Below are 21,328 nucleotides of genomic sequence, written 5' to 3'. Positions count from 1 at the left end.
TCACCATTCAAACGGTTTCAGTGAGCCTTGATGTCCTAAAGTACAACCTGTGCTGCACAGTAACAAGTTACATGGAACAGAGTTAAATAATAAATTACAAAATAAACGTAACTGCAATTAGTCACAGTTACTGAGAAATAATATGTCATTAAATTACAGTTACTAATCGAAATATTGAAACATCTGAATATATTATTTTTGGTATAAAAATCTTATATGTAGAATATGACATTCATTCATCTTCTTTATCACTAACGGACACAGTTGATAAACAAACTTCAGCCAAATCCAGTTGGAAGAACAGCGAAACATATTTCCCTCAGAGAAACTCTGTTATTGACTCTGTTTCTGCAATAACTTCACTTAGTGCTGTGTTTACTTGCCCAAGTTAGAATTAACACTTGTTGCCTCAGGACCTGCCATTACTGTTTCTGCAAGCTGCGGCCTACATTTGACATCATCATCTACAGCACAGTCCCTGATTAGCTGCTTACGTTGTCAACTACAGTGCAGATCCCTGATGGACCCGGATTGGATTTTAATTTCTGAAAAGTGTTTGGGGCGGCTGGCCAGGTTGTCGGACAAGAACGAGACGAAAACCTGATGATGACAAGCTTATCGTAGATCTTGATAATTACAGCTAAGACGAAATCTATGTTTGATTTTCCATGTAGAGACCTGACGAAACTGGATTCGCTGCACATCGACACAAAAACTTGGGAAAATGAGGTCCAGATTCAAACGTACCGAAGTTTCTCTTCAAGGCAACAACAGTATCATTACCTGATGTTGAGGCTCTGTCTTGTAGAGTAGAGTTAATCTTGGATGAAACCTCAGACTGTTAATAGTTCTACAGGCTTTTTGTTGTGAACCAAAAGTATCAGACAAATGGGGCGTTGGTGACTTAGTGGATAGAGCAGGCGCCCCATGTACAAGGATGTTGCCCCAGTGGCCCGGGTTCAATTCCAACCTGTGGCCCCTTGCTGCATGTCACCCCCCCCCCCTTTCGCCCTGAGCTTTCCTGTCGATTAAAGGCAAAAATGCCGTCAAAAATACCTTTAATAAAAAAAAAGTTATCAGACAAACGGAAATGTTGACCTGATGAAGGCGCTAGAGGAAAAGTTGGACGATCAAACTTCTTACAACTGATCCAGAGAGAAACATCACTATCCAAACTAAAATTGCTGCAGTCTATCCAGTAGCTGTCAAGACATTCTGATAGAAAACATAATGTGAACCTCATGGTGGCACCAAGTTAAAGGGATTTATTAATGAAACCTTTGTTTAGATGGCAGGAAACAAAGGGAATTTTTCTTGAATTGACAAACAAGGGACAGAGCTGGGCTTTACGAGGATGACAGAGTACTTTTCCCGATGCTGCTGCCAGAAAGTCACAAGATACTAATGAGAGGAGCATCGCTTTATTATTTATTTACTGTTATTTCCCCCAGTGTGCATTTTCTGTTCATTCTGTAAGCTCACTTGAAACGAGACACAAACAGGTGGATGAGTCAGAGTTTCTGGTGAAGTTTTCAGTGATTTTTCAAGGAAATGATAAGCTGCCTTTTAACAGTATGCTGCTGTGATGGTGTCATGTTAGAAGATCCCAAGTCGCTTTAAAAGTTTACAAAACAGACGTTGATTTGGGGATGTATGAATATCTGGGTTAAACTTGTCTGAAAAGTGGAAGTCTTTTGGCCCTTTATGTGACATCTAATCTTTATTTTTAAAAGCATTTAAAAGACTAAGTTTAGTTGTAAAGCGGGTCTTAAATAGTGAAAAGATAATAGGAAGGGGTTCCTGTTGTCAAACAAGTGAAGTGTATGTTATGAGGAAATACCAGATTCATCATCTATGAACATTACACAAAGTCTTTGTTTTGCTTAAAATAGGCTTCAGAAGCACTTCAACACTAATAATTAACTGCACTCAGAAGAGATTAGTTATTGAAAGCCATGGGAACTTGAAGATTAGAAACTGCGCTGTTAAAAATGTTAACGTAAGCAATATAAACAAATAACAACATGCTGTGCAAAATGTCATGAACCCGTAGAGATATATGACACGACTCAGCAGTTCCCCTCGGCTCTTTGGACTTTTTGTCTTCCGTCTATTTTCGATCTTCCTCGAGGCAAAAAAGGAAGCACCCAGGGCAGCACCAAAAATAGTTAGTTGTTTATTTTTGCCCAAGGAGCATGACAAAGAGCTCAAGACATCGACTTTGCTTTCACATTCCACAGATCCCAATCTAATCAAGCATCTGTGGGACAAACCAGTGCCTCGGAGGTCCCTTGTCCGATCCTTGATGAGTCAGAGCTAAGTCCGATCTCTGATGGGGCATCTGCCCTGTCGAGGCATAGAGACAGGACCTCTTGGGGTGTCCTGTGTTGTCTGGCACCAAGGCGTTGTTGAAGGATCCTCTTAGTCTTGTAGGTTGTGAGGAAAGGTGCCGGCATGCCCAATCGATGTTCGATCGGATTAGGATCTGGGGACTTTGGAGGCCAGGTTGATGCCTTGAGCTCTTTGTCACGAGTTATTGAAGCACTCTCTTTTTGGTGACATCTTGAAATTTGAAGAGTGTTTTTTTTTGTCTGTCTGCACTGTGACTTCGCCTGTGCTTTCCCAGTTTTGAGGACTTTTGAAAAACAACCCCGCAACATTTTGTTTGTGAGTACCTGCAGGCAAAAACCTTTTGACATTGTTAACTGGTGTGAGTTGTTGATAACGTTGTTATTTAGGAAAGTATTTTGATCAGATTTGAGTAGGTGAATTTAGTTTTGGTTTGCAGTTTAATTCTTTAGAGTTATCAGTTGGTTTTCTTGTATTCTTTTGTTTGAGCACTGAAAATGAAGCACTTTTAAGCAGTTTTAGTAAGAGTGAGAAGACCTTTTTTTGGCATTGCCATGCTCTTTTCCCTTGTTTCGTATGTTAGGAGTTTTTGTCTTGTGTTTCACATTTGTTTCTGTGTAACTGGCCGTCCTTGATAGTGGGAAGAGTGGGGAGTCACAGCATGTTATGTCAAGGTTCCCCTTGACTGGGAACATAACAGTAGCATGAACTGAGCACAAGACTGTATGAGTAGAAGGGAAATACCATGACAGATATGTTAGAAATAAACAGTGGTGGAAAAGGCATCAGATTTTATACGTTAGTAAAAGTACTAATACCACAATGTGAATATACTCTATTATGAGTAAAAGTCCTGCATTCAAAGTTAACTTAAGGGTTCAGTGTGTCATATTTAGGGGGATTTAGTGGTGTCTAGTGGTGAGAATTGCAGATTGCTACCAGCTGAAACTAGCTCTACAACATGGCCAAACCAGTACCTGAATGTATTAAACTGTGTGGACCTTGAATTAATGATGAAGGAGAAATCTGGACCCTGTGATTGGTTCTAACTGGTCTAATGCACACTCCTCTAGTGTCAAGCAGAATTTAGCCTTAATATTGAGATTATAATTAACAGGAGACAAAACTTTTTTCCAACTTAAATGCGTGAATATAAAAAACGACTCATTGAAATCTGTTGAGAAACATTACAGTGCTTTTTATTCAGAAAAAGAACGCGCTCTCCAGATTGCTTTCATTTGTTTACAGGCAAGTGTTAACCTCTCAATATGGTGGCAACGTTGATGTATTGCTACAATGGTCTGACAGTCAATGCGGCGTCTACACCTGTGCTGAAAACATGGACAGTTTTCAGGCAGGCTGGTCAGAAAATGTCTATAAAAGCACACAGAACATTTCTCCTGTTAAATCCAAGTGTAAATATACATTTCCCCATCACGGCTGCTGTTTCCTGTCAGGTGTTTCCAGGTTTCACTGTTGAGTAGAAGGTCGGTGCAGCCTCCACATCTGTCAAGGAAAGACAAAAACTTTTAACATGCCAGGCACAGCACTGATTAGGTGGACAAAATAATAGAGACACTGTAACATATGTCTGTCACTGTTATGCCGAGGCCTTTATCGCCGAAGAACAATACCAGCCTGCTCTCATTTCTCACGACCCTTTGCGTGCTTTATCGACGCCAAAGGCCCCCTTTAACTTTAAAAGACACGCACCTGGCTCCAATGTAAATCCCTCCGCCATATCTGACGCTGAGAGCAGAGAGAGAGAGTCTGTGTAGAGCAAGTGGCAGGATGTGGACGGGCCAGATCAGATGAAATAAGACTTTAACCTACTGTCATGCAGAACACCGTAGTTCATGTCCCATCTAAAAACAAAAGTGTTATAGCATAACGTAATTTCCATGTGGTCATCATGCACTGTAGTCTCGCCACCAGACAATCAGAGATCTCCGCCTTCTGATAGTCTGGGGACACTCCTTTCTAAAGTGTATTTAACACACCGGAGAAAATGGCCGGCAACAAAGCAACGCCAAACCTCTCCAAGAAGTTTTGTTTCCTAAACATAACCATGACAGTTTCACAACATGAACCAAGTGGTCCAATGTGTTTCAGCTGTGTGACGTATTGATACTAGCAGAAAACAGAGAACAAAGGAGTGTTTTAGTCCAAAAAGACAATGACTAAAAAGAAGAACAGTATCAGGTTATTTTCAAAAAGGAAATAAAACCTTTGTCCATAACTCTGACGTGTGAATCTACTGTGAAAGAAACCAGATAACAATATGTGCAGGCACAAAACAAAAAATAGAAACTAAAAATAAAAGGGATAGTTTAAATTGTAACAATGCGTCATATAAAATTAATGTTTTTATATAAAATTTTAAATTGACTGTTATGAATTCAATCAGTGGCTTCACAACAACTCCAAAATAATTAGTAACTATCGGTATGGCTGCCAGAGAGATAAACTGGGATGAAGTTTCTCTCTGAGTTATAGTGGAGAAAAATATTAAGAATAATATATTAGATTAGAATCAAACAATAAAATAAAAACAGAACTGTGCATGTAGAAGTAACACCCAGACTTGACTAAACATATATATCTTAGTTACTTTCTACAGTCATAAAGTATTAATTGTTTGTTTTATAATCATAATATTTATCCTTCTATGTCAATGTTTTTATTTTTTGTCATGGTTTTATCATATTGATAATGTCACTTCATATCAATAAAAGTTAAAAATAGAAACTCAGTCAGTCTAATAATAGCAGGTGAGTCTCTGTGGTGATGCAGTTCAGGGTGGAGCCGCAATCTGGTGCCAAGTGTTTTGTCTGGTAACCTTGGTGATAGTTTTTATGACATCAAGTTGGACCAATGAGAGTGCAGGAAAAAAATGCGTGAGAGGGCAGAACTTCCGTTTCAGGCAGACATTAACAAACACACATGAGCCTGATGGGCGTAACATAACACATGACACAGTGGAAGAAATGACTCATGTTACAGTCGCTGATAATCAAACACACACACAGAGACACAGAGACACGGGTAAGTTGACTGTTCTACAGTAGAAGAGCTGAAGGCTTACAGTTTAAATCTCATATGATTATTTGAGATTAATTTTGTAGTTTTTTGTAATTGATTTTGGGAACAGGTAGATGAGAATGTATCTGAGTGTGGTTATTGTGTGTTTACCTCTGATCCTGTTTGGCTGCACTTCCTGTGTGATGGTGACATCAGTGTAGGGGACATCAGGGTCGACTTTACCTGCAGCACAACACCTGTCACTGTGACATACCAACAATTTTGTATCCACTTATTTTACGCAATTACTACTAAAATAAGAAAACCTGAAAACCTATTTCTGGGTCAATAAATCAAAGATGTGGACAAACTGTTCTGATTTCACCACAGACAGAAACAGATAATTTCTCTCAGCCATCATGGAATAGCATGATGTTGTGTATGAAAACCTTGATATTATCTTTCAGGGAAGTAAATTAGCACCATCAGCAAAATGCTGGTGAAAAAAGATTTGCTTCACTCACCAGCCAGATAAGCTGCTGAGTTGCTGTTAGATTTTGGATTCCACCAGCCACAGTGGCAGGTGGACAAACTTTTTTAATTCCAACCCTGTTATACATTTACATACTCAAAATATTGAAACCTTTAATAATCTGTAAGTTTTCAAACAATCCATGTACATATACCACTAAACAAAAATATATAAACTGTCATTGGGTCTGTCAGGCTGGAGAAATTTTCATGGTAATGTGACAAAATATTTAAAACCTATTGAATCTAATTTTAAGACTTTTAAGGACCTGTAAACTTCCTGTAGTCAAACATAATGTTAATCTGTTATTTTAGCAACCAGACTGCAGCTACAGTAGTTTGGAAAACAACAATATGGCACATTAACTGTTTCTCAGAGCACAAATGAGACAACAACCAGCACAAAAACTTCCTGCTGTCTGTTGTGGTGACGAGGCGCCATTTTGGCTGCTGCTGAAGTCTGCTGTTTGAAATGGAGTTATGGGATGTTTAGGAGGTTCATTGTTCATCAGCATCAGCCACACTCGCCTCAGCTCAGCACCAACACCAAACTCTGTACTTTAGATGGTGGACCTCAGTAATATATATATCCACCCTGTGGTGCATATAGCCACGTGTGTTGTGCTAGTTGTGCCGGTGTGACTTGGTGTAATTCGTTGACTGCTGCAGTTCACTGCACACAAATGCCATGATCAAAATAAACAACACACTAAATAAGGAGAACTACACAGAGAGATATAACTAAAGCTATCATGCTACAGTTGTGGTAAATTGTAAGATAAGTTGACTAGCTTGCTTATTATGTGTATGGTGTTTATGACAGTGCACCTGAACAAGCTTTGGGGATGGAGTATTATTTGTAGATTTTGTTATAGCCATAAGTCATCTTTGTGTGTTCGCAACAACCTTTTATTTTCAACTTTGAACATAAAATTTTATGTCACAAAATTTTTTGGCAAACAATGTGACTCACCAACATTGTCAGGACAGGACTCAGAGTAATATGGAATATCATAAGAATGCCAAAATACACTGGAGGGAGGCTTTAAGGAAACAAATAGTGAACAGTGAATGGAGATTGTTGGTGGCTACCAGCCACACTGCTTTAATTTAAAGGGTAGTTTAATTATCAGCATGAAGTTACCCTCAAAACTTAACTAAAATTATAACATGTTCTTCCTAAGGTCTAAGACGGTCCAAGAATATTAGTACACATCATGAACTCTGAAATCCAAAAACTAGAGTGCTAAAACTCAAGTTGGAGTCATAGGTTAGAAAGTCTGTAGCTGCTCCATAGACATGATGATGGAAACAACTTTAATATTTTCCATTTTGAATCATCAGACTCTGATTTATTGGTTGTGTAGGATGTGTTTTAAGCAGTTGCAGAGTTGCAGAGGTGTGAAGTGGCTGGTCTGAGCTTAACTCAAGCCGGTTGATGGTGTCATCTGCAGCTCAGCTCGTCTAACTGCCAGCAACTGGTTTGAGAATGTAAAGCATGTCGCCTGTTTCTCCAGCCAATCAGCTTGTAGTGAAGTCAAGTCAAAATGACCACAGATGGCGTGTTTACTGGCTGTGGTTCTCAGTTTTGCTGCTGCTGCTTGCTGTACAGAATGTGCTTATGCCCCCCCCCCTCCCGCAACACGCACATACATTGACATTGACTTGAAACCTGGAGCACTATCACTTTTCTTGTGCTGCTTTAAGACACCTTTCGCAAGTATTTAAGTATTTAAGCCTTTGAACGTTGAGCAAATTGGTGCAGTTTCTTTCAAAAATATGTGAAAAAGGGCAATGAGCAACTTGGTAAGAAATGTCCCACAAATTGCAAAATAAATAAATAAAAAGAATGGAAAAACTATATTTATAATTATTACATTTTAAAATTATATTACATAATTATTATATTTCTTCAGCACTCTTTCCAGGTCATTTCCTTTGTTTTTAACCTTCTTTCTTTCTTGCATTTAATTTTCTCTTTTTACTCATTTCTTGCTAATTTTTAGGGCCTTTCTTCTTTCGTTGCTCATTGCCTTCTTCCCGTGCTTTTAAAAGAAATCAGTTTGCTCACATTTCAAAAGGTTAATTGGCTTTGCCTGTTTATGTTATTGTGGCATATTTATTATGAACACAGTCCATCTGATGCTCGTTTTGTTTCTAATTTTTACCGTTTCATCACTACTACAAATGCAGCTGTAGCCAGTATCTCACTACCACTATCCTCATTCCTATTTTAACAAGCTACAAATTATGTTCACCCACAAAATAAACCTGAAAAGCTGCAAATTGGAACTGAAGTACAGAGAGTTGTTGCATAGGGATGATACACCATCTCATCTAGTTGCATTGGTGTGAACTGGCAGGTTTTTAGAACGTTGCAGAGCGGCGCACAGCAAGTAGTTGCCTGTTTCAGCTTGTCTCGTCACAAATCTTTGGTCTGAACTGGCCATTACAGGACGAAAAGGGTGTCCTATTAACAAGTTTGGTTCCAAAAACTCAATGTTGTGAACCAAACATGAGATGGAAAGCAGCGTGACGAACATTACTCCACCTACTGACGTCATTTAAACTCAAAATATTTAACTGCTCTATTTAAAATGAATAGTAAGACTTCAAAGTATGTTTGCTTTAGCTTCAGCACTGAGGTCAGTGTTACGTGGGTGGACACACTTGCTGCCATTGAAAAGCAACTACTCAAACATCTTCCAGGTCCAGCCTGTAGCTTTATGTGGCCTTCATCAGCAAAATGACTCTGTTAAGTCGTCATGGAGGTAGTTCAGTTTAAAATCAACAAAAAGATGTATCTTGTTCGTGGACCTTAAGATTAATGTTTTTAATGCACACCACTGTTGGCAAGTTCAAGAATAAACTTCTGCACTCAGCACTTTCGGTGTACGACCTCCTCGACAGGATGCAAAATGTCATTTTATTGACATGAAAACAGGCTAACCTTTGTGGTTCCTCCAGAGGCAGAGCAGCATCACACAGACCAGCGAGACCAGCGAGAGGCAGGCACCCACCACAGGAAGTATAATGTGTGTGATGGGGGAGTCAGGCAGCTCAGGACGGCTTCCTTCGAAACAGAAATACCACAGGTTGGCCTCAATGCAAACAAACTAATAGTTCAGTGTGCGTGGGTGGCAGGTTTTGTGCTAAGTTGCGTAAATCTCTGAGCCCATGCTGACTTTGAGCAACATTTTGCTCTCACCTCTGACAGTCAGCCAGCTGTCTGGTGATTCTCCAGCTCCAGAGATTCCGCACTTATAGAATCCTTCATCAAACAGAGAAACACTGTGGATGGTCATGTTTCCTGTAGAGCTGCTCCCGATGAGAAGCCCGTCTTTATAGAAGTCAGCTGTGAGATTGGGGAAAGTCGTCATTGTTCTGCAGCTCAGAGTCACAGCATCTCCCGCCATCACAGGAAGGACTGGGCTGTCCAAGATCACTGAACCAGCTGAGTGACAGAAAGACAGAAACATCATTAGTGATGTCTGCACATGATCGTTTGAAGAGGACAGAACAACAGCAGTCAGACCAATGTGTTTCCTTCTTCTACATGCACCTGATCTCCAAACACATTGCCCTGCCACTCTGATGACAGTTTAGCCTCTGGGGTCAACATTTGATACGTAAAGAGAACTGGATACTGAGGCCACATTTATTCCTCAGAAAGTTGTACAGTGGTGCATGAAGCCACAAAAGATTTGATAACCAGGTATAAAACTACCCTGATCAGGCGCACTAGCGTTTCCTTTAACTCTGCCTCTTAACCACTCTGTCTCGTCCTCACACACATAATAGATGGCAATAGGAAATAACTCTGGATTCAGCTATATCAGCTACACAATGTAAGTCTATGGAAAAAAAAATTACATGGTTTGGCCACCAAATTAGCGTCAAGGCCTGGCTCCGTTCCTGGAGGCTTGGGGGTGCAAATTTGCGTTTTCTAGGATAGCAAAGGCTTGACTTGCCCCTCACTGAATTAGTCTGCCTCTGATTGGCTAACCCTGACATCCCTACCCTAAACAAACTCACTCGTCTCACCTGAACCTTACCAATTCAACCAACAAAGGTAATGAGTACTAGCCAGTCATGTCTTTGCTATCCTACGAAACTCAAATTCGTCTTGTTTTGGGGGCTCTGGTGTAGCTAGACCTCTACTCCAACCTAGACTTCCTCTCCCATGCGCCAGCCATTGTTTCTGTGCGATTAGCAACTTGAGATGCGAGAATGGAGTTGAGAGACGATGTCTTCGACTGGATTATCTCCCCAGTAGCCAGGTAATAAAGTTAATAAAAAGCTAGATCGTTTTCAGATGATAGCCAGTGGGTGAAGAGATTGCATTTTGGTCAGTGCGTCTTTCGCTCTCCACAAGGACTGTTTACCTGCATGCAACCAACGCCTTCTCAAACACGACTGGTCAATACTACTCAAACTACGAACGGAAACCAGAATGCGTCTGATATCAAAGTCTTATCTCGTCTCCTACAGATTCTGCATTCATATGGACACATGGATGCAGAATCAGAAGTCGAAGCTGTCAAATCCTTACATTATGAGTGTTGTGTGACATTTGAATGTACAGTCGATGACCTAAACCTCTGTATGTCCAATGTCTCACTGGAGGATTGCTTGAGGAGATTGTTTTATCTCCTCTTAAGAGCCCCAGCTTGTCTTTTTGTTTAAACCCACCAGTCACAAAGATGTTGACGGTGTTGCTGCACTCTCCTGCTGCAGACTCACACCAGTACACTCCTGTGTCTAATGGGTAAAGGACATCAATGAAGCGGTGGGACTCATTCATATTATTCCAAGTTCCAGAAGGCTCTCGCTTTACAGTTGTGGTTGTGTTCCTCTTAACTGTCCAGTCAGAAGAGTTTCCCTGCTGCTCACAGCTCAGAGAGACGGACTCGTACTGGAAGAACTGGGTTCTGTCGGGAAGGACTCTCAGAGTGGCTGCATGAAACAGACAGATAAAGGGTTAACTGAGATGTTAATTGTCAGAGCATCTCAACAGAAAACGTTAGATTCTTGCAGAAGTGGAGCAGGAAAACGTGGCTGATGTGTGGACGCTCGGCAAGCTCGCCACCTTCACGTTTTCTTGTTTTCTTGTTTCACTGCGGATGTTATTTAGAACACTGTGTGAGGCTTCTCTGCAGCCGTCAATAACAACAACAGCAATGAAACTGTATGAAACTCTGCTGCATTCACTGTTGGGGTCAATGGGAAAAATGTAACATTCTTTTAAGTGTATTGTCGAGAATAGCAAATGAGCCTTTTCTGTTTGTCTAGAATGCAACGCTACAATATAAAGCTGATAGCATCTGCAGCTGCAGGAGACACAAAGCTTCACATGTCGCCCACAAAAAGAAACATTAAAAAAAGTAGCTGCCGATTTTAAAGATGAAGCTGCATCGTCATCACTGCTTAAAGATAAATATCTGTTTTTTGCGGTTGGGTGAGTTTTTGTTTCCTGATCAACTTGTGTATGCTTTATGTTAACACAAGTGTAATCATTTAGTATTTACTTGGTCATTAGTAGGTATTAAGTATTTTTACACTAATAAAATAAAATAATGTAGTATTAAGATAAGAAGAACTTTATTTACCCCGAGGGAGACTGTTGCAGCAGCTACAGTGCAGTGTAAGAGAGAGTGTAAATATAAAACCATTAAGAAACAAACATCCAAAATTTGCATAATGCTAAAAATATAATTAAGATTAACGGCGCGGCTCCTAAGTTGTTCATATCTCAGTGCTTCTTGGCGAGTCACAAACAGATATGTCTGAGAAAAGTATCAACTGCCTGAGTTTCAAGTACTGAAATACAGTGCAGTCACTGAAAATGTAAAATTTTCAATTTAACATTCAGATACTAACATTGATTTTGTTCAGAAACAAGATGCAATTAAATTTTTAGAAGTAACACACATTCAGTACTCACCCACGACAGCGCACAGAGTTGTTATCGCCATGATGCTTGACTGCAGACTGACTGGCTGACAGACTCGGGGGCTGTATCACACCTAAAACTGGAGTGTGTACCATCGAGGCCACAGCATCCTGTTATTATGTCGACTCCCCTAACACCTCAAATGTAAAAAAGTCTGTGACCCTGGCCTCCTTTTACTCCTCTGACGACCTGGAATTTGTTTTTATTTGTTGTTTTAAACAACCTGTATATCAACTAGCGTGCAACATTTCAGAAGAGACAAACCGACAAGACACAACACGACACGACACGACACGAAGGGCTTAAGGGAAGTGGAACTACTAATCAAACGTGATGAGAGGATCACCATGACCGAGTCGAGCCATGCTGTGTATCATTAGGACCACTTCCCCCTTTCACTTCCCGTCGTTGACTTTCACTCACTATTAAGTAATGACCTGACACGTTCTACCCAGACCAAGTGCAGACCAAGCACGTCACTCCTCATGGCAATGACACTCCCCTGATGGTAGTGTCCCCCCCAATAATGCTCTATGTCACACCGCAAAAACTGCTCAGAAAGTGCCCAAGGAACATGATAAAAAGCTCAAGGCACTGACCTGGCCACCAAGGTCTCCACATCTCAATTTGATCAAGCACCCGTGGGACATACTGGTACCCCACTTTGCAACCCGCAGGGCTCAAAGGATCCACAACCCCGGTGCCGAACACCACAGGACACCCCCAGACATCCTGTATGACTCAACGGGTCATAGGCAGGTCAGATCCAAAGGGGGCCCACAGTGGATTGGTGGTACCGGCACGTCCCATGAGCTCTCAATCAGATTGGGATGTCAGGACTTCTGAGGCCAGGTCGACATCGCAGCAGACCCGCTTGCATACAAAAACACACAGACAAACTGAAGTATATCGCTATTAATTATGCTTACAATGCTACTCACCTCATGATAGCTTGGTCACAGCTGCTTTTTCACGTTTTTGTAAAGCAAAATATAGACTTTAAAAAAAAAAACGAAGAAAAACGGCCTAAGCCAATCTACAATTTTTTAAAAAAAATAAATAAATAAAAAAATCAATATTTTAACTAGAAACACATTAATGGCGACGTCACATAGTCAGGAATAAAGATTTATTTACAGTTTGTACAGTAAGGGGACAGTAATAATAATAATAATATATAAGCTATTTTAATATGATATATTTTAATGCTAAATCAGTAATCAGTTCTGATATAAATGGTCCAAGAGGCCATATATATATATATATATATATATATATGTATATATATATATATATAGATATATAGATAGATAGATAGATAGATAGATAGATAGATAGATAGATAGATAGATATAGGGAAGGTAACGCACACACAAATATATATATATATATATATATATATATTATATACATATATATTATATATATATATATATATTTGTGTGTGCGTTACCTTCCCTCCAAAACTGGCATATTAAATTGATATTAAAACACTTTAAAACGTACACCTCAGGAGTTCTTACCTGTCGGGATCCTTGGGGAAACGGTGGAAGGCCAGGTGCGGGGTGTTCCACTGATAGTTGTTGCAGTTAATTGCGCTACACTGTTTTCTTTTACTTTTTTCCTCCTCTCTCCTTGACATCTTGCATGTTGTCTGGGCGCAACAGTCCAAGCTCAACAGTCCAAAATGGCGGCAGCGCCCCTGGTGGCTGTTGGCAGAAATTCAACGGAGCTTTGCCTCTTGTTATCCATGCTCTTTGGCTGTGTGTACTTTGGGGCTTTTGTATTTTTTCCCTAACCATCTCTTTGTACTGATTTACTTTTTATTTAATATATATAACTGTCCCTGAAATATTTGATATACTCTTATGTAGTGTCACCAGTGTGCTGATTGTTATTGTAGCCTATACGTTGAAGTTTTGTACATTTAAATTGTTCAATAAAAAATAAAAACTTTGGGGCTTTTGGGACTTTTTTTCGATATTGGTTGACTGATAGTGATCAAAATAGGATGATTCTGAATCACAAAGCTGTAAAGTTTAATTACTTTGTTAAAATGTTTTATTCATTTTTTTTAACTTAGGTACTTCCTGCATTTCTAAATGAGACAATCTTGTACAAAAATATGTTAAAAAAAAGAAGATATATAATCAGAAAGGCCGTGTGTCTTTAAGAATGACCACTTGTATTTTGTTTTAATTAAATTAAATTTTAATTGTATTTATTTTTTGTGTCTTTCATTATTATCTATTTCTGTCCTGTAGTTAGCTCAGTTATTTTAACAAAGTAATCTGTATTCAGATGTCATATGAAGTGCCTTTTTTGACTGTAAATAGCCTAAAATAAAAATATCTTTAAATAAAAAACAAACACTGTGGGCTCTGGGATCTGTTGGCTGTGACACAGCAGGTATTTCACCATTTCACGTTTGGTTTTATGCTGAGTGTGATGACAGTAAAGCGGACTCTGGTTCCAAAATAAGAAAAACAAGGGTACTTTACATGAATCATAGATGTATAAATAAACATTAAGTCATAGCCTTCTAAAAAGTCGCTCGGTGAGTCATTGCTCTTCTAGGAGCTGGAAATCAAATAAAATTCTGCTGGCTGATGTAACAGTGAAAGCTGTAAAGGCAGTTTTAATTTTCTGTTGTGAATGTTCACAGAAAGACCCAGAAAATTCCAGAAATTTGGTGAAAGGTGTTCGTTGCTTCGACGGAAGAAAAAAAGAGAAAACAATGTAACCAGGGAAACCGGTCTGTGGTTTGCAATGGAAAAGCCCTTACGTAGTGAACGTGATGACGTGGGAGGCGTAACCTCATAGACGTAACAAACCGACATGTTTTGACATGCCGCACACAGTCCCAGACCTCAGTCACTCAGTGAGCACCAGACGGAGAGCACCACAGCTGGAGAGCACCACAGCCCGCAGTCCTCAGTCTTTCTCCCGGGTCTTCTAATGGTTCACATCACAGACTTCATGCTCGGCTTCACTGTTCCTCTCTTGACTTTCTTGGTACCCTTCACTACGGCAGCCCGGACGGACGTTGATTGTAAGTTTATGTGTTTCGCTACTTTAAGCTAGTTAGCTAACTTTGTCATTCATTCATAGTTCAAACGGAGCGGTAGCTGTTAGCTTCACGTTACACCTGTTAAGACTTGTGATTATAGTCTTATCCATAAACTGTCGGGTGAATTGAAATGGCTCGTTATATTCAGTGTGGCTTTTCTGTAACTTTTATAAAACGGTTACAACCGTAACTAACGTTAGTTTAACAAACTTCTGGCTGCTCTAAAATGAATATTTAATCAGTTACTAATGTGTTTTTGCTTCAATAGAGCAAAAAATAAAAAATAGCCAGACTTATGTCTCTCTGTCTTATTTCACCTCTTTGTGTTAATTCTGATTTTTACATTTACATTATAATAATCTTGAATATAGCCTCAGGTTGAATAGGAAAGGAGCACTTTTTTTTTTACACACCCTGTTAGTCTCTGTCATGATATTCTCAGGGTTAAAATCTTTCTTTTTTTGCTGTGTAATTCTTGAAATATTTGCACGTGATTTGCTGATATGACTCAGCACACCTCGTGATGACTGTGCAAGGTGGCCCACTGCTGCCATAAATCTCTCACAGAGGGAAATCGACCCAGGAGCCCACTGTCCCCGATGTGGGGTTGACATATAATGACTCCAGACGAAGTCATGAAACAATTTCCTGGATGAGCGTGACAACCTTGATCAGTCAAACTATCCTCTGAGATGACCGATATCTGTCCATCTGTTTGGTCATTGAGATATAGATTTAAATAATGTGACGTAACAGATGGCGGCAGGATGTTGTTTTTCAAAGTTCAAATTTTGGCACTCATTCAACTGTTCATGCTTCTGATAAGCGAGACTGTTAATCTGTTGTCTGGGATTATAAGACTCTCGTACCTCATTCACACACAATGCATAGGCTACGCACAAATCTGTGCTTAAACTGTGCTTACCAGTATTTTAGGCCAGCTGTGTTCACATGGGACCAGGTAGAGGGCAAACCAGATGTCATTTTAGTGGATGAGAGCAGGAGGGTAACATAAGTTGAGGCTGGCAAAGAATACCGGCAATGGTAACGGTTGATTCAAAGTTAAAAAAATTTGAACTTTTTTGCCATTTTTTCCGTGATGTAATTTCGAACTGGATGTGATGTAGCTCCTTCAAACAAGGAGAAAGCACAGGGTGATGTGGACAATTACTTACATGAAGTAATAGACACCAAATAACTTGATCTAATATACAGTATTGTATTCCATTCTCTGTGTTGGGACCCCATGATGGAAATACTTGTTAGTTGCGGCCTGAGTTTCAAAATTCCAGCTTCCTTATTAGCACTGCTGTTGTAAAATACACGTTACATTATACTGGTCCTGGAAATTTGGTCGTGACACAACACTGCTGCTACTGCAATTTTCAAACTCTTTTCAAAAGTTTTAAATTTCCCCTCTGTGATTTCCAGCTCAGCCTCAGGTGATTGGATCCCTTGAGCCAATTGTTGCTGTTCTGGGCGATGATGTCATTCTGCCATGCCACCTGGAGCCCAAATTCAACGTGCAGCGTCTGACAGTAGAATGGTCGAAGCCTGACCTCAAGCCAGACCCCTTGGACCCGCTGAGCCGGGTCGAGTACGTGCACCTTTACAGGGACCGACAAGAAGTCCCGGACATGAAGATCGAGTCGTACATCAGGAGGACGGCTCTGTTCACTGACGAGCTGAGAGAGGGAAACATTTCGCTGAAGATCATGAACGTGACGCTTGCAGATGCGGGCAGATACAGATGTTTCATCCCCAAGTTAAAAAGCAGAGTGAAGGAGTCGGTTATTTACCTTACTGTTGGTGAGTAACTTTGTGTAGATGTTTGTAAGACTCTTGTTTCATCAAAATCAGTGGAGGGATTTAAGAATTGTTTTGTCAACAACTTATGCAATCTGTCATTGTTTTCTCTTGAATATTGTGCTGTAAATCATCACGTATCTTTTCTTTTTTCAGTACCAAAAACTGTTACAACAACAGAGACGCCGCTGCATCCCCAGACTCCAGATCCAAATGAGACAGATGTTAAAGGTGAGAAAATGGTCCCAAACATTTAAATTCTTAAAATGAAGAGTCGCCAGCTCTGTTAGTGCTTTGCGTTAAAGAAGACGCTGTATGCTGCTCATATTCATCTATCTGCTGTATTCCAGTCGCTGACTGCTTTTTTTTTTTTCACCTCAGGTGGTCGGAGCAATCATGGTTTGTGGATCTTTATGGGGGTTGCCTGCATCTTACTGATCCTGGGCAGTGGAGTCGCTGGATATTTATTGATACACAGGCGTGAAAAACAAAATGTAAGTTAGAATATATTGTTGCCTCTTGTTGTGTAAATCATACCAGACTTTTTTAGGTTTTATTATTAATATTAAACTTGTGTTTCTTGTCCCTCCAGCATACAAAGTATGACATGGCCTCAACCATAGCCCTTCCAACCTAGGTGCCTTGCTCAAAGACACGTTTGAGGTATTTGTTAATGGAGATCGGAGCTAGGATTTAAATCATCAGCATATCTGACGGGACCAGCAGCAGAGAGATCTCCTTGATGGATGCAGATTATCATCGGAACAGAATGCACAGTCTGATTTGAAGGTGACCCTCAATGGCCTTTGACGACTGTATGATTCGCTGGAGGAATCCGATCCCTGTGAAAACAGGCAAATTCAAAAGCAACACCTGATGAAATCTTCCTGAGCATGTTTGGTCAAAAGAAGTCCAGCCCGCAGAAGAACTGTGCCAAAACCTTGAACCCTATTTTGGACTCACCACGATCAGCAACAGGATTGCTGTGCATCTGCCAAAGACTTTTGTTTTCTGTTAAAAGAAAGAAGCCAAATTTAGGCCAGCAGTACTTTTTTTGGACTATCTTTTCGTGAAGATGATAGCTATGGTATTTCACCTGACCTCAAAGAGAGCCATGACGGATGGAAAGGATGACGACAAGTTTGTTTCGTCATCGTCTGCCCTTCCAAAAGAGGATAATTGTGAGTGAAATACTTCATTAGCAAACAGACTTTTTTAGGCCTGTTGTTGTAGTAGATGACACATCAGGCTCTGTTGGTAACCTCCACGACATTTTGCTACGAGCTGGTTGCACCAGTTGTTTGTAACTTAGCCTAGTCACTAAATAAAAACAGTTTGCACCTTACAAAGTACCTCTATCACAAAAATGATGCGTCACACACACACACCACCGCCCATCCAGACCACTCTTTCCTGGGCGATAGTGTGAGCAAGCGAGGTGTGTGTTTATGTATCTGCCGGGCTCCAGACTGCAACTATTTAGTGGCATTTTGCGACCATGGAGCACCCGTGCAACTTGCAAATACTATTAATGCATGAATTGGAGAGCTGTTAGTTTATTCACTGTGAGCAGGAAGTAAACTATCAATGTTAAAGCCACTACAGTAACAGCTTAACCTAATTTGTTTAACAATAGTTTGAGCAGTTGAGACGCATATTTTTGAATCTGCCGGGCTCCAGACTGCAAATATGTAGTGGCATTTTGCGACCATGGAGCACCAGTGCAAATTGCAAATACGAATGTATAAACTTGAGAGCTGATAGTTTACTTCCTGCTCACATTGAATACATCCTCACGGTTTAACTTAACTCCAACTGCTAACAACAACTGTTGACCAGAACCTTCACGTTCACATCAAAAACATCAACGCTTCCTACCAGAGACAAGGTGCCACTTTATTTACTTTACTTGAATTATTTTTATGACAGTACTTTAATGTTATTATGTAACACTAGCTACTTTATTTAAATCTATTGTAACAATATGTTATTTAGCACTTAAGCACTTCATTTTAGTTGTCTACGGTAGTAAAGATGAATTTCAAAATATCACGATATAGACTGTGTATCATGATTTAGCCTAAAAATATTGTGATATCAGTTATAGCCAATATTGCTCCGCCCTGCAACCACTAATCTCCAGGTGTAACGTTAGCTTGCTAATATCTCACCTGAGTTAAGAATAAGGTTAACACATGAGCAAATGTGGGCGAGTGATCGTCGTCTAACGAGGCGATATTCATGATGAGCGTGGGCAGTGCCTGATGTGACGCAGAACTACCTCTCTAAAGCATGATGTTATCTGTGCATATTCCATTTTCTTACATTTCATGCCTGTCTCCTAAATCGCTGTCAGCCAGGCAGCATCTCTCATGTGTGGCACTTTGTATTTTTTAGGGCCAAAATTGTAAAAATGTCTGCTTAGCAAAGAGTCCGACTCATTGTCATGGACAGAATTTCCTAAGTTTTCCACGACTTTCCAAGGACCCTTTATGGCATTCCCATGACCATTCAGAATGTATCACATGACCAGAACTGTAAGGTACACTTAACCGTTTTGTTACTTAACAGATGATTGCCAACATAAGCTAAACCAAAGTAATAAATACACAGAATAAAAAAAGATTAATCTGTTGTGCCTGTGAAACTGTTATTTTCCGAGGTTGGGCTAACTTGTCTGGCATTTCCAAGCAATTGATCAACACATTGCCAAAGTCTTTCCTGAGCTAAGACGTTTAATGGTGCAACTTGATTTAGCAAATCACTGAATATCTGGTGCAACCCAATCCAGAGTTTCAGCTTATTTACACTGGATGAAGAAGAAAAATGGGTATATTTTTTGTTTTTTTATGATTAATTTATTTAACATGTAATTAATTCTCCCACCTGTTTAGACTGATTATAAATCACAGTTAATAGTGTTACAACAGTGGCTATGTTTACATGCACACTAATATTCAGCTGTTATTTCAAATTTAAACAGCAATATTCCATGTCGATATAAAGAATTAGGCTTTTTTATTTCTGGCCAAATTCTGGCACAAGTGACAGCCGTTCCAATTTTCCATATTTTGGTGTGATAAATGACTTGTTGTGACACGTTAATCAGAGTGCGCACGGCTGCATGTAAATGTAAATTTTAGTTTGATATTCATTTTCATTAGTCGGTATGTTGTCTTTTTTGGAAAAAGGGCAAAAACTGAAATATATTGTGCATGTAAACATAATCAGTGTGATTTAAAAGAGGGTGGTGTGTCTGACACTTACTTATGTTTGAGTAATAACTGATTTGAGGTCACCACACCTTGTTTCATGTGTCAGTGTGACTGAAAGTGAGCCCACAGTGAGGGTGTGTGACCGGGTGTGTCCTAAATTGAAACATGATAAAATGATAGACTTCAAACGGCAATTTTCTGGCACATGTGATTCTTTAAGATTAAGAAATAGCTCAGCTGAAGTTGAAGCCATCTCCATGCTGTTGACATCTACCGTGAGCGTGCCTTTGAGCAGGACACCGAGCCCTCGCTGTAGTTCTGTATATTCATTGTTGCATTGTTATGTTCAATATTTTAAAAAAAAAAAAGTCCAAAAAAGTTTGGATGTGTTTTTCTGTACCTCTTGCACTTTGAATCAGTTTATAAGACTGACCTCTGCTATGTTAATCTGTTTAAGCACTGACTTAAAATCTGAAGAAAAAAAGCGGATTAAATGTTACTTTCTGTTTCAGGGATATTACAATGCAGCACAGTATTTAGAGTTTTTACATCAAAGTATTGTATGCTTTTACGTACAAGTATTGTATGCCTTTACATTAAAGTATTGTATGCTTCAATGTTTAATTGAACACAGGGTACAAGAGACCGAATAAACTATATTTCTAAAATAACTACAGTGTGTTGTCTTTAATCTTTCTGCTCTCGCTTTGCATGAAGGTGGAGTTCAATGTCACACCCTCCTATCTGTCTGTCTGCATTTGTCTGTCAGTTAAGAGATACCACACTCTGACCATGCCTTGTTGAGGTCAGCTCAACGGCTGACTTTAAAAATGTTGGCCGTAATGATAAGTTCAAGATGACATGTTCACCCTTGTGAAGTGTCTTTGAGTGACAGCCATCAGGGCAGCTTATCTCTCAGCTGACCTTTGTCTGACGTTCACAGTGTTTGAGCCAAAACAGATCTGTGAATTGTTGCACCTTGACTTCATATGAAAGAAGACTGGGGGCCGGCTTTACAAACAGAGACTAGAACATTACATGGCTTTAAATAAAATGATCACAACACTAAGACATGCAGAAAAATGAAGCAGTGATGACTTTAACAGCCTTTATCAGCAGAGGGATCATACTAACAGTGACACAGTCAGCAGGTCATTTCATTTCCACTGTGTCCACATCTTACACGCTCACGAAAGGGCGTGTCTGTGACAACCAATCCCACCTGTTAAAAGACTGCATCACACCTAGCGTCAGGGTCGACCACACCTCCTCACTAAGATGAAAATGTCTGTCCTGTCTTTGCTCAGAGTTGCTCTGAGAAATGTCCTAAATCACTCCTAAGCTAGGACTCCTTACCAAAAGTTTGAAAGCTACGCTAGGAGC

The 21,328-nt window shown here is 39.9% G+C and overlaps 3 protein-coding genes across 9 annotated transcripts in view; 2 read left to right on the top strand and 1 right to left on the bottom strand.

Moving 5' to 3' along the window:
* Positions 1-21,328, top strand: part of LOC117245948 (Fc receptor-like protein 4) — a 44,680-nt gene that overhangs the window by 1,708 nt on the left and 21,644 nt on the right. Inside the window, exon 1 of one of the 3 annotated variants that reach the window (XM_078163998.1) lies at positions 5,335-5,394. The exons of the other annotated variants lie outside the window; for them this stretch is intronic. The gene's annotated coding sequence lies outside the window, so the exon portion shown is untranslated. Of the gene's footprint in view, positions 1-5,334; positions 5,395-21,328 lie in introns of those variants that run through there. 3 annotated transcript variants of the gene reach the window in all.
* Positions 3,527-12,126, bottom strand: LOC117245954 (contactin-3-like). 5 transcript variants are annotated; one of them, XR_013488475.1, is made up of 6 exons: positions 11,846-12,126; positions 10,594-10,857; positions 9,110-9,355; positions 8,852-8,974; positions 4,063-5,633; positions 3,527-3,855 (listed from the first exon to the last, which is right to left on the bottom strand). XR_013488475.1 is itself a non-coding variant. In XM_078163996.1 (6 exons), exons 1-6 carry the CDS (start codon positions 11,874-11,876, stop codon positions 3,820-3,822), a joined length of 792 nt encoding a protein of 263 aa, XP_078020122.1. In that variant the 5' UTR covers positions 11,877-12,126; the 3' UTR covers positions 3,527-3,819. The 5 variants fall into 5 exon arrangements, 3 of the variants coding, with proteins under 3 accessions (XP_078020122.1, XP_033465476.1, XP_078020123.1); XR_013488474.1 differs by having other exon boundaries at positions 4,063-5,613; XM_078163996.1 differs by having other exon boundaries at positions 5,542-5,633.
* On the top strand, positions 14,471-20,616 carry LOC117245962 (butyrophilin subfamily 1 member A1-like). Its single transcript, XM_033609600.2, has 5 exons — positions 14,471-14,906; positions 16,356-16,733; positions 16,887-16,961; positions 17,112-17,224; positions 17,323-20,616. The coding sequence occupies exons 1-5, from the start codon at positions 14,813-14,815 to the stop codon at positions 17,365-17,367; spliced, it is 705 nt and encodes a 234-aa protein (XP_033465491.1). The 5' UTR covers positions 14,471-14,812; the 3' UTR covers positions 17,368-20,616.

This window comes from Epinephelus lanceolatus, chromosome 22 (assembly GCF_041903045.1).
Source record: "Epinephelus lanceolatus isolate andai-2023 chromosome 22, ASM4190304v1, whole genome shotgun sequence".
Classification (NCBI taxonomy): Eukaryota; Metazoa; Chordata; class Actinopteri; order Perciformes; family Serranidae; genus Epinephelus; species Epinephelus lanceolatus.
This window is presented reverse-complemented; position numbering and strand designations above follow the sequence as displayed.